At 38.9% G+C, this 16,989-nt stretch overlaps 2 protein-coding genes across 2 annotated transcripts; one reads left to right on the forward strand and one right to left on the reverse strand.

The window, feature by feature from the left end:
- Positions 1-202: 202 nt before the first annotated feature.
- LOC146640190 (uncharacterized) lies at positions 203-3,482 on the forward strand. The gene is made up of 7 exons (XM_085358358.1): positions 203-321; positions 504-1,180; positions 1,671-1,716; positions 2,074-2,165; positions 2,255-2,365; positions 2,483-2,756; positions 3,081-3,482. Exons 1-7 carry the CDS (start codon positions 307-309, stop codon positions 3,285-3,287), a joined length of 1,422 nt encoding a protein of 473 aa, XP_085214484.1. The 5' UTR covers positions 203-306; the 3' UTR covers positions 3,288-3,482.
- A 48-nt stretch (positions 3,483-3,530) lies between these two features.
- Positions 3,531-7,540, reverse strand: LOC146640191 (uncharacterized). Its single transcript, XM_085358370.1, has 15 exons — positions 7,450-7,540; positions 7,144-7,283; positions 6,711-6,936; positions 6,523-6,598; positions 6,120-6,400; positions 6,002-6,040; positions 5,822-5,895; positions 5,640-5,717; positions 5,166-5,371; positions 4,985-5,084; positions 4,725-4,887; positions 4,516-4,622; positions 4,282-4,426; positions 4,018-4,144; positions 3,531-3,868 (listed from the first exon to the last, which is right to left on the reverse strand). Exons 1-15 carry the CDS (start codon positions 7,495-7,497, stop codon positions 3,531-3,533), a joined length of 2,148 nt encoding a protein of 715 aa, XP_085214496.1. The 5' UTR covers positions 7,498-7,540.
- Between the last annotated feature and the right edge of the window lie 9,449 nt (positions 7,541-16,989).

Raw genomic sequence — 16,989 nt, forward strand, 5'->3', positions numbered from 1 at the left:
ACCAATCACAGACTTGGTTTCAAAAATTCTGATTGGCTCTTACGGTCTCCAATCAGCTCGCTAGCTACTGCTTTCCGGAAACACTGTCCGAAATGTAGCTAAATCCAGCTAAAATCTCTTAAACCCCAATTTGCGGATAATATCTTTAATCATTTTATTTTAAAATATATTATTTTTTAAGACTATTGTTGGTGTAGTAGAATGTAGTTGCATCATACAACCATGCCAACTGACTAATTTTTCCAAATTATACTTGAGTAGCTCTCTTTTATGTCGTCGAATACTGAATAGCAGCACGAAAAGAGCATGTCCCGGCCACATGTAAGTAATATAAAATCATTTTGTTAATTATTATTCGCTTGATAACTGACGTTAGCTAATTTGCAAACTATGCAAACTTGAAAAATGATGTACCTCATGTAGTTTGTTTTATGGGTTGTTTATTTTTGTCTGAGATACATCATTTCATTGTACTTGTCCATGTTCCTTGCTGCTTTTAACAGGACATACTGAGACAGCAAATGATGCATAGACTCCTCTCTAAACTGGAAGCTGCTTTAAACCAACAACCACTAAATCTGGATTATTTGGAGTTCTTGACTCGTCATGAGCTTGTTCTGTTTGAATCTTTCTCTCAGCAAATAGGCGGTCTGTCAGAGATTACAGAGGCTCTACAAAACGTTCATCATCTGGTTCAGTGTGAAATTAACATCAGCTCTGTGGCCATTATTGAACTGGAAACAGAAGTTGGTCTGGGACCTGGCCACCCCAAAATCGTACTAGAGAGAGAAAGACTCAAGAATTTGTTGGACATTCAGCTGCCAGTCAGCTGCATTGCTAAATGTCTTGGTGTTTCAAGAAGAACAATCTACAGGAGGATGCAAGAATTTGACTTGTCTGTGAGAGGAACATACAGCACAATGAATGACCAAGAGCTGGACAACATCATATCGGCTATCAAAAATCAGATGCCAAATGCTGGCTATCGAATGGTTCAAGGACATTTGGTTTCTATGGGTCTCCGTGTTCAGTGGTGGAGAATGATGGCCTCCATGCATCGAGTTGATGCTGTAGGGATCTTCAAACGGATCACAGAACTAGGCTGTGTTGTGCGAAGAAGCTACTCGGTGCGAGGCCCTCTCTCCCTGGTCCACATAGACACAAATCACAAGCTAATAAGGTAAAATACCCACTTATATAGCTCTAACACAAGTTGGGCAGAAAGATGCACGTTATACTTTAAATCTGCTTTAATCAACCTTATCTGATAGGTCTTTCAGTGTATTTATAATATTTTAAAAAGCACTTGATAGAGTAATATTAAGTAAAAGGAATACAGGATGTGTAACAAAACCAGCAATATTGTTAATTGTAAATTTTCTTGAGCAATTATTTACACTTTGTATATCGATATTTTCCATGATAACAAGCCTATCAACACATAATATGTTAAGTGCTCCAGAAAACTTAAAAAAAATCATGACAAGAGAACTAAAATATTTAGTCTCATTGAACTTATAAACATATAAAAATGTTGGTATTATTTTCAGCACACCTGACAAGTGTCCAGTTTAAGTCAGTGGCAAGTGTGCATACTGAAAAATGTATTTTCAATGTCTTACATGTTCTGCAAATCAAGCCTTAGTGAGATTGTTTTCCCTCTGAAACAGGTACAATGTTGTGATCTTTGGTGGAGTGGATGGCTACTCAAGGAAGGTAAAAGTGTAACTGTTATGTAGAATATTTGGTAGTTTTGAAATGAGAGCTTTATTAGGTTGTTTTTTTATGAACATCAATTATTCAGCAAGCCAACATAGTGGACGATTTGCAATTATTATTTTTTTAAATTTCTAATCAGTTCTTTACCAAAAAAGGTTAAACTAAAAGGCCATTTTCATTTTTTGATAAGTACTACCAATATTGATGTATAGACTACTCAAGCTTTGAATTATGGTTATGAACATAGAACCGTACAATATTCCTTGAACACTTATTATGAAACTGCATTATTAACTGAAAAACTATACATGATCTGAAACCAGATCTTTAATTTTCCATTTGTTTTTACTGCAGGTCCTGTACTTGGATGCAGCAACTAACAACAGGGCAAAAACTGCATTCTCATTTTTCCTGAGATCAGCCCAGCTTCACGGCTTGCCATCAAGGTTTTATGCCCTGATTTAATTTATATGCTAGCAACAAGTATCATTAAAGAAAACTTTAAAAATTCCTTAAAAATGTATTTTTATCATAGGGTTAGGGCAGATCAAGGAGTAGAAAACCTGGACATTGCACATTTCATGTTTGCCACAAGAGGAACAGGGAGAGCGAGTTTCATATCTGGAAAGAGTGTCCACAATCAGAGGTTAGTCTTTTGATGTTTTTTATATTATTATTGACTGCATGGGTAGATTGTTGTAGCAGTTCTGATATTGATTTGAAGCATGAAATACCTGAAATCCAAATTCAAATGTATTTACAGAGTAGAACGACTTTGGTGTGATGTCTGGATTGCAGTCACTAGCAAGTACCATGATATTCTTCACTCACTCGAGGAGGATGGCCTGCTTGACATTTCAGATGTCATTCATCTTTTTGGTGTCCACTACATCTTTGTCCCTCGACTCCGAGCAGATCTTGTCACCTTTGTTGGAGGATGGAATAATCATCCCCTCAGGACAGAAGGTGGTCTCACTCCTGAACAGCTCTGGTGTATGGGACATCTACAAGAGCTGGACGAGGGCGAGAGACTTGAGGTACCAGCTCATAATCTGATTTTTTTTTTTTTTTTTTTTATTTAAATGTTGAATTTCAAAATTTTAGTTAGCAGTTAACTCTGCTCTTCTGAAATTAACAAATTAAAACACTTGTAGCACATCTGGGAGATGCTTCTGGTGATTTTATACATTCTTGCTTATCAATTACCACTAATCTAAATTACAGTAAGAAGAACATGAAAACAAAGGCATTCTTTTTAAATTGTTGTATTTTAATGGAAAAAACGCTTACACAAAATAACATTCCTCCCAAAAGTACCTATTCTGGAATAATGACCATTATATATGTTTGTGGATTTGAAGGAGCTTCGGGATCCAGGCATTGACTGGGAGAGTGCTGTACTGCAAGAAGAATCTAACAGCACAGTTGTGGTTCCTGAAGTTGAATGCCCACTGGATGAGGAAACCCTGGAGGGGCTTCAGAGAACTATTAATCCCTTGGAACATTCTGAGTCACACGGTCGTGACCTGTACATACAATTCTTGCTACAGGTGTCAAACCAACAGTGACACTTAACATGGACGTGAAAGTCAACGTTCTTTTAAGTTCTCAAATACTGGATTTCTTTGCTAAAACATTCAGATTACAAGTAGACAAGCAAACAAAGCACTTGCTTATTATCTATCAACGTAGGACCCTACACAAAGTTTTGAAGTCTTGTCATTTTCATGAAACGGCTACGAACATCTTAACAGCTAATGTTTACAAACATTTTTACTCATTTAGTTTCCAAATTACAAGACAACAATGTGTTAAACTCTGTGGAATCCGCCACCATATTTAACTGCTGCACTCATTATGGTTTTAAACACTGTGTAAGTGTCCAGATGCTGCACTGGAAAAGTCACAGTACAAGTGCATGCACTCACAACTGGGTAACAAATGGAGTGATCTCCCAGCCGCTCCTTACATTCATGGTCAAACTTGCATGTTATTTTGAAATGTCTCTTTTCATCAGGAAGGATGGGAACATGGGACTGGCCGGTCATCCACTGGAGCACATGGTGGACAGCAAGAGACTCTGATTTTTCACCACCTGCACCGCCTGTGTTTCCATCTGTGATGTTTGAAAATGTTTCTGAAGTCTTTTCTAAATAAAAAGCAATCTGGATTACAATGTTTTAAATTAACAACTAAGAATACTTTCTAGTGCCCTGCATGTTAAAGCAAAAATATTTAACAGATGCATACGGTATATATACAATACTATAGGTATATACAGCTAATACTATATAGTACCTGATACTTCAATCTCCTGCAAGAAATCTTGCAAAAAATTTATGATCTTCCTCTCAGTTCTCTCCCTAGATGTCCCTTTTTCACTGAAATGTGGTTGGCAGCTCATCATAATGAAATCAGCGTCTGGCTGTAAATAAGGAAATAAAGTAGATTATATTATAGATATATTGTTCATTCAAAACTAATAAATAAATACAGGATAACTACAGTACAGATAAGTGGACTGTCTTTGGATCAGACTGAAGCTGCTATGTTAATACTTACTTTGAGGATTTTCCCAGGAACAAACAAACTGTGGCAAGCTTCAGGATTTACAGCCATCAGGTTCACAAGACCATACAGTTCCATGCCCTTTCGGAGCTGCTGTAGCATTGGAATCAGTCTTGTTGTAGAGTGTAAGACAATAGCACTTAAAAAAAACAAACAAAAAAAAAACAAAATGAAAAACTAGTTGGGGATGGGGGGGGTTAATGATCTCTCTGATTTTTTCTCCCTTACCGGATCATGCTTTCCTTACTATCCATCTTTATCTGGTTTGTGTATCCACAGCTGACAATTTCATCAGCCCACATCATCAGAGACTGTATGTCTGCTGCATCTTCAACCTGGAAATGTATAATGTGAAAGAGGAAATACAGAAGGTTAAAAGTGTTTAAAAACACCATACTCATAATATATCATGTGCCAGAGCTAAACCAGGTGCTCACTTTGCGGATGAGCAGGGAAGATTCCACATCTGCAACATCCTCCTTAGACAGACAGCTGAAATCAACCTCTCCTGAGCAGAGGAAATTGTAGCACCATTCTTTGAAAAAGGCAGGAGATGGGCCTCCTTGGGCGAGGCTGACTGCAATTATTTCACCAACAGTTCTGTGTAGACAAATGATTATAATTCATTTTCAGGTAACATTTACAAAAATATCGGATGCGTATTAAATGTAATACACAAAGCTCGTATGTAACCAACCTGAAGTTTTCATTATCAAGATCGGTCAGAGAATACTTGGGGTTTTTGCCCTTGTTCTCAAGTCCTTCAAAGAATCTGCTTTCAATACCTGAAATCATGTCTTTCATACAAAAAATATCCGCATTTTTAAGTTATCCATTATTTATTGACACTAGGACAAAACAGGTAATAGGCAACTCACCACTCAAAAACTCTTTCCTAAGTGCTCCTGTATCCACGCCTGCCTCTCCAATGAAAACCACCCTAAGAACACTGGTGGGAGATGCAGCTTTTTTTCTCTGCCACTGGAGAATGCCTCTGTCTGGAAGGTCTTCTCTGTCCACACACAACTTAAATTCTGTTGTGGTGTCGACTTGTTGTTCAAGGCAACGCAATACATCTTCCACGCTTAACAAAAACAGGGTAGAAAACATCCTAAGCTCTCAAAGAAAAATAATCATCTTTAGATTAAAAGAGGCTACCACATTAAACGTGATTAGAAATTATTGCAGCATGTTCTGTGCAACAACCTTTAACAATAATTTAAAGTAGTGTGATCATAAAATGTTTTATATGAAATTAAACCCCAGGTATTGTGTAAAAGATCTTACACATAATTTTAACAAATGGTTCTGCATAATAGTGTGTATATGAATTATAATAGAGCAAAAAGTACCTGTCTGTTGTGCATACTGAAGTTTGAGCTGGTGTCCCTGTAGTTTGGTCATTTTCTTCAGGCACCATGCATTGAAAGCTGATGACAAAACAAAGTTAAAAAAAAAATAAAATAAAAATACATATGTTTGCGTGGACTGTTACTGATTAACATTTTTTCATAAACGGCTGAAAAAAGATTACCTATCCCCACACAGACTCGCATGGACTGTGATCTCATCTTCAGGAAAATCCTTAGTGCATATTGGACAAATAACCTACAATTCCAAAAATGGGTACATGTTAGGCATAGTGGGAAAAAGATCATTACCGATACAAAATTCATTGTAGTTACTATGGTTTTTAGTAATGTGCTAGGTTTACCTTGCATTTGCTTTTCACAATGCATAACTCCGATTCCTGCTGAATCAAAAAACAGTAATTGTGATACTATATTATTTAATCAAAATTGCTCATTTTGATTTCATCAAAATTGTCTCACCTCATCATCAGTCTCATCAGGAGAGAATTTTCCTTTGCACGTATTGATGTGTACTGCAAGCATCTGCAGAGGCATAACTTCATTACACTGGTAACATATCTTCTTTGGCATCTTTGAAAAGTGCTGTGAGTCGGGAGGTAGAGGAGATGTGTCTAATGTTTCCTGAAGAGGTACTATGTAAAAAGTGGATTTGCCACCTCCTGACACAGCTTTCAGTGTTTTGACAGAATATCCTTCTGTTTCAGGTGGAATTACAGTGAGCTTTCGTCGACCACTGCCACCTTTATTGACAGAAAAATAGCATAAACAATCAAGCAGCAAAAGTATCAACTACATAATCATAATGCAGTATGAGCACGCAAGAATGCCAAAAAAATACATAAAAACTGAATTAACAACAAACCTGTTGCCTTATGTAAGAGCCATCCTCCACAAAGATATTCCATTTTTGGAAAGGTTTCTTCCAGAAGTCTAGAAATCTTAGTTAAAAACACCGTTAAGCAGAATGGAACACTAAATGGACTGTGGCATATGATTCAGGCTAAATGCGTCTGCCAATGACTGATTTTAATACTGACTACACAAACTTACCTCTGCATGGTCACCATCTTCTGGAAGAGACACTGTTTGTCTCCCCATGCCAGCTTGTAGGAGTTCAAGCTCCTCAGCTGGCAAAGGTGTGTAGGATGTGTTTTTTGACAGCAAATAAAAACTGAGGCCTGTGGTCTTACTGCCTGCCTTAACAAGCTGCTTAGTAGATGTTAAACATCTCTTTTTACCACGGCTCAAGTGTGATTTGAAATATCCTGGAAATGATCTGTGGGATGAAAATGCATGAGTTTAAAAAATGCAGTGTTGCATAACATAAGGGTTATTGTTTAATAAAGGTATTAAATATGACATCAGTCCTTAATAGCACATTTTAATTTAAAAATCAATGTTGATAAATCCACAAACCAAATAACTTTAACAGAAAAGATTGCAAAAAGTTAAAATAAAAAACACACACAAAAAAAGCAAAAACCTTGTCATCTCTTGCTGGATAGTCAGATTTCTAGGCTCCGGCTGCCCACTCTCTGTTGGCCTCCCTGAAGGATTTGTGGATATGTTGTTAAGCAGCAAAGACACCAGATTTCTTACTGCTGACTCAACTGCACCATTACCCTAAAAAACATGATTAGGATACACTGCCTCAGTAAGACAACTACGCTGGTAATTACCCATAAGGCTAGATTAAACTCTACAGCTGCATCTGTAACTACAATTTCACAGCATATTAAACAGAAAGGACAGCAAATTACTAAATTCACACAAAAAAAATTAAACTCACCTGATACTGTGGTGTAGTATTATTGGAGCCATTGTTTGATTCTGCCATCTCTTCTTTAGCTGCAGAGTAAATCAAAAATCCCTCTATCTGCAAGAAGCGAGGCTGAGTGGACAGTGTTTCCGGTGTCCGGAAAGCAGTAGCTAGCGAGCTGATTGGAGACCGTAAGAGCCAATCAGAATTTTTGAAACCAAGTCTGTGATTGGTTGGTTTTGTGGCACACTTATAACGGTGTACAGAGAGTTGAGCGTACGAAGCAGAGAATGTTGTGAGCGCAAGCAACACATTGCGAGCAAGCGCAAATGAAAAAACTGAGCGAGAGGGGGTGCTATTGTGTGTGTATATGGATAAGCGCAAACACTGAAATACGTTTTTTGCACGCAGCAATGAATTTTGTTCACTCAAATTCAGCTTTTGTAAGCTCAAAATAAATTTCTCCTCAAAATGCAACACTTGCACCTGCAATTTTTTTTTACGTGCGCTCAGAATAGTGGCACAAAAATAACGCCATAGTTGGCCTGAACCAATGCAGTTATTTACTATATTTACACGCCCTATACCAAATGTGCAAAGATATTTAGCTTACACTGACACAAAACTAGGAGTCACAAAGCATTGTTTACCCTTGAAATGTAGCTAAACAACTTTACAATTCCTGCATTTATTTTCACAAGTGCTTATTTAAAACATATTTATGTTAGTTTACTGTTTAATTTAAACTGATGGGGCAGCAGCAAGAAGGTCCTGAGACTCAACCGCCTGGCCGGGGCCTTTCAGTGTGGAGCTTGCATGTTCTCCCGGTGTTTGCATGGGTTCTCTCCTGGCTTTCAGTTAGTGGAGTTAGATTAACTGGTGATTTAACCTTCCTGCCTTCTTGGGACCTTTTTGTGCCACTGCTATGTGTTAAATGGCTGCCATTTCCACTGTGTTCAGTGGAATATAACCAAACTTGCCACAGGATAGTTTTTACCTGTCAATGTTAATATTCCAGTGTGAATTCCTTAATTCAGCCTAAAATGGCTGAGCAGCAGAAATCCCCACACCCATCACCCTGGGGACCATTTTCTGCCCATTGACTTCCATTATAAACGCTATTTTTCAACCCCAAATTATCATCATATGATTTTATTTTTTCTTCTTTTCTTGGATGTCAATGAAGACTCAGGGCCTTGAAGTTTTAATTTTTAAATTGCAAAAAAAATGCAAAAAAAATAATGGCAGGTCAAAATGTATGTTGGTGCCAATCTTTGGTCCATCTAAAGGCCTACTTATAATGACAATCACATATTACTTCAACTGGTTTTTTGTGGAAATATTTAGTTTCGTTTTTTGGTTTTTGGGGCTTATAACACAGGGCGCTCATGTAATAACACTGGGATTTGAAGGGTTAAAACAACGAAAATATAATTAAAACTTTACATGAATATTTCAGGGAGAAGTAGTTTTACAAGGTTGGCTAATTTAAAGTGGAATAAGATATGGATATATGGTCTTTTTATGGCGTGGCTGAGAATGGTCCCTAGGGTGATGGGTGTGAGTTTTTTAAAGGATGGCAGGAGGGTTAAATTGCCCATAAGTGTGAATGTGAGTGCAAACGATCGGTGTACCTCACCTCTTGTCCTATGGTCACTGGAATAGGCTCCAGCCCCCCTTCAACCCTGATAAAGATAAGTGTAAGAGAATGGATGGATGGATTTACACAGATGTAGAGGGGAGAAAGGAGATAGGGTATCCACAGCTCCAGCTGACCTAACCTGTTCTCATTTTTGGCAAGAAAAGCTGCTAACATAGTGTCCATCAGTTGTGGGCCATGATGCACTGTCACACCCAGCTCATCAGGGCTGCAGGGTTACTGTTGTGAAACCAAAACCATGATCTTATCCTAACATTTAACAGCCAGTGGGTGAAAGTGAACGCAGAAAACTAAATCAATCAGTAACTAAAACAAACAGTATAAACAGACACGCGGGTCTCAGATGTCTTTTTGAGGTATCAACAGTAACTCCATTAAGTCCAATGTAAGTGACTTCCACAACTTGGGAGCCACAACCTTGAAAGCACAGTCTCAATTTTAACCAAACCTACCGTAACCTCGACCTAGGTACAGCCAGCAAGCTTGGCTTGATTGGCTAACCTCCTGAGGTACTTCACTAACATAGGGAGGCATTTCACCATGCAGAGCTCTGAAAGTGATCACCTAAGTATTAAACTAAACCTTTAAGGGTAGCCATATTGGTGTTACACGGGACCTTTCAGAGGACTTGACGAGCAGCTTCACATGTCACTCTGGAGTGTTTGCAAGTGATCCAGGCATAGACACTCAGGCAAAGGAATAATGCATTATGAATCATGTATGATCAGTTTATACATGCTTTGATTTATTTCAAACAAGTCTGTGCAGCACAGCGGGCATGCTTATAAAAACCGAAAGGCAGATCAAAAGTTACACTCTGTGGTCAACTGTGTAAAAGACTGCAGAAATATCCAACAGAACAATGCATCTCTATGCATAAAAATATGATAATATTAATATTTGAAACTCTAAGAAGAGTGAACAGCTGGAGATACAGGTGTAAGAATGTTTCTAATAGTGTCAGAACTTTTGGATATCTTCTTCTCTTATGGATTAAGTTTGAAAAATCTATATCCCTTGCAAAAGATGACTAAGACGTACCTGGAGCTTTGTGGATTTCCACAAACACTCAGCTGAAACGCTGAACGGTGTCATTCATCCAGAAATTAGCCAAAGAGGTATTTCTGCTTTTTTAAAAGGAGCCATTTTATCAAAAACACATAAAAAGTGATCATTAAAAGAATGCAGCGTGAAATTGATATCATTATTCAGGAAAAAAGCATCATCAAGGTTAAAAACAGGCGAAAATGTATCTGTTTATCTGATTAAAAGTGCGCGAGGTTGACAGCCAGAAGGATGATTAGAATCAGACAATAAATTAAAAAGAATATAAATGTGGTTATAAATAAAATGTTCTCAGAGCAGGGAAAGTCGATTAGAGTAAAAACTAAATCTAAAACACGTCCCTTGTTCCAAGTGGGGCCTGATTTAGGGAGCGATGAATTCTGTGGACTCATCTATGTAACTATGTAGCAAATCAGAAGAAGAATCACAATAAGTGACAATTTCAGAGTTAACGACAGAAAAGTCAGTAAACTCTTTCAGAAACAAGGAATGTCAGACGCTCTATTATAATGCAGTAAAACAGATTAGTTCTTCTAACTTTTGTGATCTGGAGCTTAAACAAAGGAAACAGCTCTATGCTCACATGTCAGCACAGGAAGCAGATCCTTAAACCGGCTGCAAGCTCTCCATCACATCCTGAGCGATGTAAAGGATGCAGTTCAACGAGGTAGGCCCGGTTCAGTCTGCCAGGTTTCAGCCTTTAAATTCAGCTTTTCGAATGTCTTATTGTGATGGAACGTGTGTTCATGAGTGTCGTGCTTGGGGAGCCGAGCCTGGACTCTTCACAGAAGTGAACCGGAGCAGGTGGACTGAACGTGCGAGTACATCTACTATTAGGCCGTCAGAGATGGAGAATCCGGAAACACCTGACAGTGACAGCAAAGCCGGCTGGGAACCATTACCACGGTGATCAAACAGGAATGTTAAGATTTTAACAGCTGTTAGTTCTTTAACAGCTGCTCAAACGGTAGTTTAACAGGAAATCAGCCACACCTGGACATTATGCCACAACACCTAATTATTCAAGTTTCTTTATGTGAGGAGATGAATGTTAAATGAAATTCTGAGTTTAACAGGGAACCAATGAAGAGAAGCTAACAGGGAAGAAATATGATCTCACTCTCTGGTCCCAGTTAGTACTTTGACTGCAGCGCTCTGCATCAACTGAAATCCTTTCAGGGAGCTTTTAGAGCCACTTCATAATAACCCTACAAGTAACAAATGCATGCAAAAGCTTTTCAGCGTCACTCTGAGACAGGATGTTTCTTTTAACTTTGGCGATTAATGAATGAACGAGGAATAAAGGTGGTCCTACACGTTTTCTTGATGGACAAATTGTGTCAAAGATTCGTCACAGTGTTACCGGAGCCCGAGATAATCATATTTTAATATTTTTAGGAGCAAGTTTAATAAGGCCAGTTTTGTCTGAATTTAGAAGCAGTAAATTAGAGGTCATGTATGGCTTTAAGAGATGTTTGTAGATTAACTAGTTCCTGACTAAATAAAGCTGGACAATAAATTTATATATGGCTTTGTCTTTCAAATACTATCACCTAAAAGAAAAATACTGTATCATGTGAAAAGTACTGGTCGCAGCACAGGCCCTCGTGGACTAACTTTTGTATGTGAAGATGATGCTTCAAAATGTTGCCGTCCGAAAAATTCTTTATTGATATTTTTTCATCACTTTCGAGTAAAGTTAGATTTTACATGTGGCGGGGTGTGGTTCTGAGCCGCAGGGCGGGGAGGGGGAGCAGTAGGTTCAGGTGGCCCAGCTCGCTTCATCATAGTAATTAGGCTTTGCAGGAGCTGGTCGGGCCTGTTGGGTGGCAGCGTGGGTCGACCTGGGAGCAGGAGCAATACACGAACAGAGTGATCAGCTCTGAACACTGTAAATGAACAAAAACCTAAACAGCCACTCAGGCCTGTTTGTGTGTGTGTGTGTGTGTGTGTGTGTGTGTGTGTGTGTGTGTCATACCAGGGTCAGTACAAAGATGTTTGCATTCAATAATCTGAATCCTTTTTAAAAAATCTTTATTTCGCACGTTGTTGCAACTTTTTTACTGAGAACAAAAACTCGAACTTCGATAGCAAAATGAGAAACTCAGTCATTTGCTAAACGTGACTGTGTATTTAGTATTTGTGACACCGCCTTATTTGTTGACCTGTTTTGTAAGTTTTCCTTTGTGGAAGACGATGTGCCAGAGCTGGTAAACATGGCTGATCAATAGGCAACGCTCCGTTTTTAGCCTTGAGATGTTTATTGTAGCGAGCGGGCCATTAGAAGCCAGAGTCAGCAGCTCCATAAATCAATGGTATTATCACGCAGCAGGATGGAGGAAAAGCAGCAAACTGAAAGGCTGCATTTAGAGCACAAAGAGGGGCAGGTGGAGGAGGAGGTGAAGTGCTGCTATAAGATAATAGTGTCAGTGCTCCCACTGTGTTTACTCTACAGCTGCTTCTGTTTTGCCTTCTCCTCGTTCTGCTGATAGAGGGAAACTTGATTACGGATCAAAGGATGAGCAGAAAAGATCGTATATATACATACGACTGATGAGTACTATCTGCAGTTGCCATGGTTACTGCTGTGCTGATTTATTTTATTTCATTCATTTTTTAAGTTTGAACACCACCTTGGATCACAATGAAATAAATAGTAAACCAGCTCTCAGGTGGTGAATGTTTGCCTGTGTTTGGGTACATCTTATGACTCGATGCTCCGTCATTACCTCACACAAAACACATTAGTCTGACAGACTCATTGCTAAAGTAACATTTGAATCAAATGCTTGAGAACAAATAGAAATTTATGAAAACATGCAAATAGAAGAATGAGAAACAGGGAACACAAAACACTCTTAATGTAGATTATTTCAGGTTGAGGATCAGGTGGCGGAGCCAGCCCACATGTCCAAATATCCTTGTTTCCGACGTACTCATCAAAGTGTGAATGTTAGACTGTAAGCACACAGAAACAGAGAGAAATCCTGTATAAGAACTGTGTTTCCGACCGTGGTTACTCCTTTGTACAAACATGAGTTTCATCGTTCCACTGAGGCAGCATTTAGATTTCATTCAGGTACATTTGATAGTTTGACGTAGGTCCACCAGCAGCCATCGCTGTCAGAAATATTGTCTCTGCCGTTATTTAAATATTAAATATTGATGACTAAGTGGTGCTGTGATGGCGATGCATTAGAATTAAAAGTGAAATTGTTATTTCAAACAAGGGCGTCTTTCTCAGGATGAAATCACGTGCAAGTTTGTGGTAAAACACACTGGTACTGAAAATAACTGTGATATGAAAAGTATGATTTGAAATGATAAACACAATGCAGAATCACGTTGCAGTTTATCATTACAGCAGTTACAGGCTTCAGTTACCTACAATGCTGTAGTCTCAGCTAATTTACATATTTTACAGCTGAGTAAAGTGAGCTGTTATCAACTACTGCTAACAAGTACAATTACTTTGTTACAACACTTTCTTATATTATCTGTACTTTCCAGTCCTTACATTTTCAAAACAGACATATACATTATTTATATATGAATTATTTAACGCATTATTTATAGCATGATATTCGGGGGATAAAGTGGGTGGAACAGTGCTTTTTGGTGCTCCAGAAGAGCAGTGAAAAAAGGGTTATAATAGAAATAATTTTTTGAGTGGCAGGTAATTTCAGGATGATGAAAGACAAGATGTTAGGGTTCACCCACCTTTAAAATCCCACTTTAACCCCTAACAACTATGGACTTTTATCATGTCTTGATGCATGCTCAATCATCCAGGTAAGGAAATCCCCAAAAGGTTGAATCTGTTTATCTGGATGTTTTTAGCAGGAGAAACGTTTCATCACTCATCCAGTCTCAGCTGACTGCAGGTTTGCACAATGACTGAAACCAGCCCACTGAAGGAACAATGGGCTGGGAGGTCTTTATCATGACCACTGATCAACAACCACTGACCAAAGCCCACTGATCAATGGCCACGAGTACCATCCACAGAGAGTTGGGGAATGGCTGCAATCACAGCATTGTAAGATGGTGACAGATGTACCCTTAGGCCCCCTCCTCGATTCAGAGGTGGTCCTTTCCTTTTTACGTAAATGGCCTCCTTGACTCCGCCCTCAAACCAGCGTTCCTCCCTGTCCAGGATGTTACATCCTCATCATTGAAAGAGTGTCCACTGGCCTGTAGGTGTAAATAGACTGCAGAGTCCTGACCTGACAAGGTAGCTCTTCTGTGTTGTAGCCAGAGGTTGTTTGGTTTCCCCGATGTATAAATCCTGGCAATCCTCCTGCACTTAACAGCGTACACTATGTTACCCTGTTTGTGTCGGGGGACCTGATCCTTGGGGTGAACCGATGTTTGGCGCAGCGTGTTTTGGGGTTTCAAAGCCACAGAGACCCGGTGTTTAGAAAAAATGTGTCTCCGCTGGTGTGATTCTCCTGACACATACGGGATCACTACAGGTTATCACTTGGGCAGCAGTTGTCCATTACGCAGGTTTGTTAATGTCAGATTTTTTGGCAATTTCCAAGATCTAGAAACATTTTCAGTTTCTTCATTTATCCAAAAACAAACCCAAACCAGTGAGAAACGATACAGTAAATTTGCTGATGTTAAATTTGTATTGAACACACCTGGAAGATTTGCAGAATTATAATAATTATGGTGAATTTAAAATGATTTTCATATGTACTTTTTTAACGTAAAATACATTTGTGATTTACACTGTAATTTTCTTTCTTCCTGCCTCATTAAGGCAACACGATGGTGAGAGGGTTTGCAGAAGCTGTTCATGTTTCCAATAAGTTGTTAAATGTGTTACTTCCAGACTTTTGCAGTGCAAACAGCAGAGCATGTATCTGACTCGAATCTGAGATGACAATATGTGAGTGTTCCTTTAAATCAGTACAGAGACTACTCTGGATAGCACAGCGATAAGAAAAAAATATTCTGATGCCAACTCTTCCCTCTGAAAGTTCCCGTGGTAAATGCATCTGTCTATCTCAGTTCACTTGTGAAGCCATCAAGTTGAACAGTTTGGCAGGAAGCGTTGTTTAAAAGGGCTCTGAGGTGAAGACTGTTGAGCACATCTGTGAGTCTAATGGAGCCTGAAGATCCTGCTGTCATCAGAGAGAGGCTGTAATCAGGCAGGCTTTTAACGCATGGCCTGCTCTCCACCAGTCGTATCCATCCTGACAGGCACACCGGAAACACAAAGCCTCACAACAGGTGTACAGAACAGCACACTGACATACGCTCCAAGTGGAGGAAACTGCAGCGATGGAAGATATGCTGGAGACATTTTGAAGATTAAACTGGATTCAGTTTAAGCGCCTTGAAGGACATGAAGTTCGTACAGTCAATATAGAAAACAAAGCAGCAAAAGCACAAACGCTGCAAGATTTCAGAAAGTGCAACTTTTTGTAAAAACATGAATTCAAGTAAATAAAAAAATAAAAATGAATCAAAAATTTTTAAAAGATTGTGGAAAACAGAAAAGGTAATATTTCAGAAACATCTTTGGAAAATATGTTTAAAAAGTACAAGAAAAACAACAAAACCAAAAATGCTGCGTTCCACATGGACAAGACTGACAGGGTCGCCAGAGTTGCTTCTCATTTTTAAACAGACAGAAGTCCCTAGTGGCAGGTTGATGTCATTGACACTGAATTTGACACTGACTTTGAAGCGATGAATGAGATCAGATGCAGGGTGGAATATTTAAACACATTTAAACAAGCATTTAAATAACAGATGCTTTTCTCTTTGTTGTGCAACGTTTTGCAGAGAGGGGATGTAAAACTGCCAGATCGCTGGAGCTCTTGGAGTTTGGCTTAATCTTGAAAATGAAGCTGAGTTTGTACTGTGAGGTTAACAGGCTCCATAGTGTTAGTAAACATGAAGCTTCTGTTGGTGGTTTCCACTTGCAGTCCAGGCATGACTGGTCTTTGATTTCACAACCACACAATAAAGCAATATGTTGCTGTCTTCGTATTCTCTAAAGCAGGGGTGTCGAACTCCAGCTGTAGGCCTCGAGGGCCGGTGTCCTGCAGGTTTTAGATCTCACCCTGGGTCAATACACCTGAATCAAATGATTAGTTCATTCCCAGGCCTCTGGAGAACTTCAACACATGTTGAGGAGGTAATTTAGCCTTTAAATCAGCTGTGTTGGATCAAGGACACATCTAAAACCTGCAGGACACCGGCCCTCGAGGCCTGGAGTTGGACACCTGTGCTCTAAAGTAACTGCATACATTTACACTGTGGTTAGCTAACATCTTCTTAATCATACTTGCCTCATCAATAATACCTATCGGGAGCCTCATTTGCAAAACACTCTAACCTAAAAGTAGCTCCTCACTGCTGAATAGAAAGAATGAAAGAAACAAAAAATCAGGAGTGAGTCAGTCCTACAGTTAGGAGTCATTTCGAAGCTACTTTCTCTAAAAGTAGCTCGTCAGTATGAAAGAAGTTAGATGAAGAGAAGAGACAGACGACTCCTGAGCAGACATTATTGTTATCAGGACAGGCCTTCATGTTCTCGAGTCTTTTCAAACGTTACAGCGATAAAAACGTTCTCAGTTAAGTTAAGTTAACAGTGATGAAATGTCAATATCCCAACATGCACTCCTCATAGTTGTCCTGTATTGTTTTTTTCACCAAAACTGTAAAGACTCTACAGCTCTGTTCGTGGTGTAATAAATGAAATCCAATGCAGTAGTCTCAGGCTAAGCACAGTTGTTTAAAACAACAAAATAAGTAAAGAATAATTTTCAAAAAATTGGTGTTAGAAAAAGGCATAGTTAGCTAGTTGATGAAACAAACAGAAGTAT

This window comes from Diplotaxodon limnothrissa, linkage group LG1, assembly GCF_057381915.1.
Source record: "Diplotaxodon limnothrissa isolate DT_005_m linkage group LG1, D_limnothrissa_male_GT1.1, whole genome shotgun sequence".
Lineage (NCBI taxonomy): Eukaryota > Metazoa > Chordata > Actinopteri > Cichliformes > Cichlidae > Diplotaxodon > Diplotaxodon limnothrissa.

Coding starts and splice junctions, on each gene's coding strand:
- LOC146640190 (XM_085358358.1), top strand. Junction 1,717..2,073: donor TGGATGGCTACTCAAGGAAG/GTAAAAGTGTAA, acceptor TTTTTACTGCAG/GTCCTGTACTTGGATGCAGC. Junction 2,757..3,080: donor ACGAGGGCGAGAGACTTGAG/GTACCAGCTCAT, acceptor GTGGATTTGAAG/GAGCTTCGGGATCCAGGCAT.
- LOC146640191 (XM_085358370.1), bottom strand. CDS start 7,497: ATGGCAGAATCAAACAATGGCTCCAATAATACTACACCACAGTATCAG. Junction 5,372..5,639: donor TCAGTATGCACAACAGACAG/GTACTTTTTGCT, acceptor GTTTTTGTTAAG/CGTGGAAGATGTATTGCGTT. Junction 5,085..5,165: donor TAGGAAAGAGTTTTTGAGTG/GTGAGTTGCCTA, acceptor TTTGTATGAAAG/ACATGATTTCAGGTATTGAA.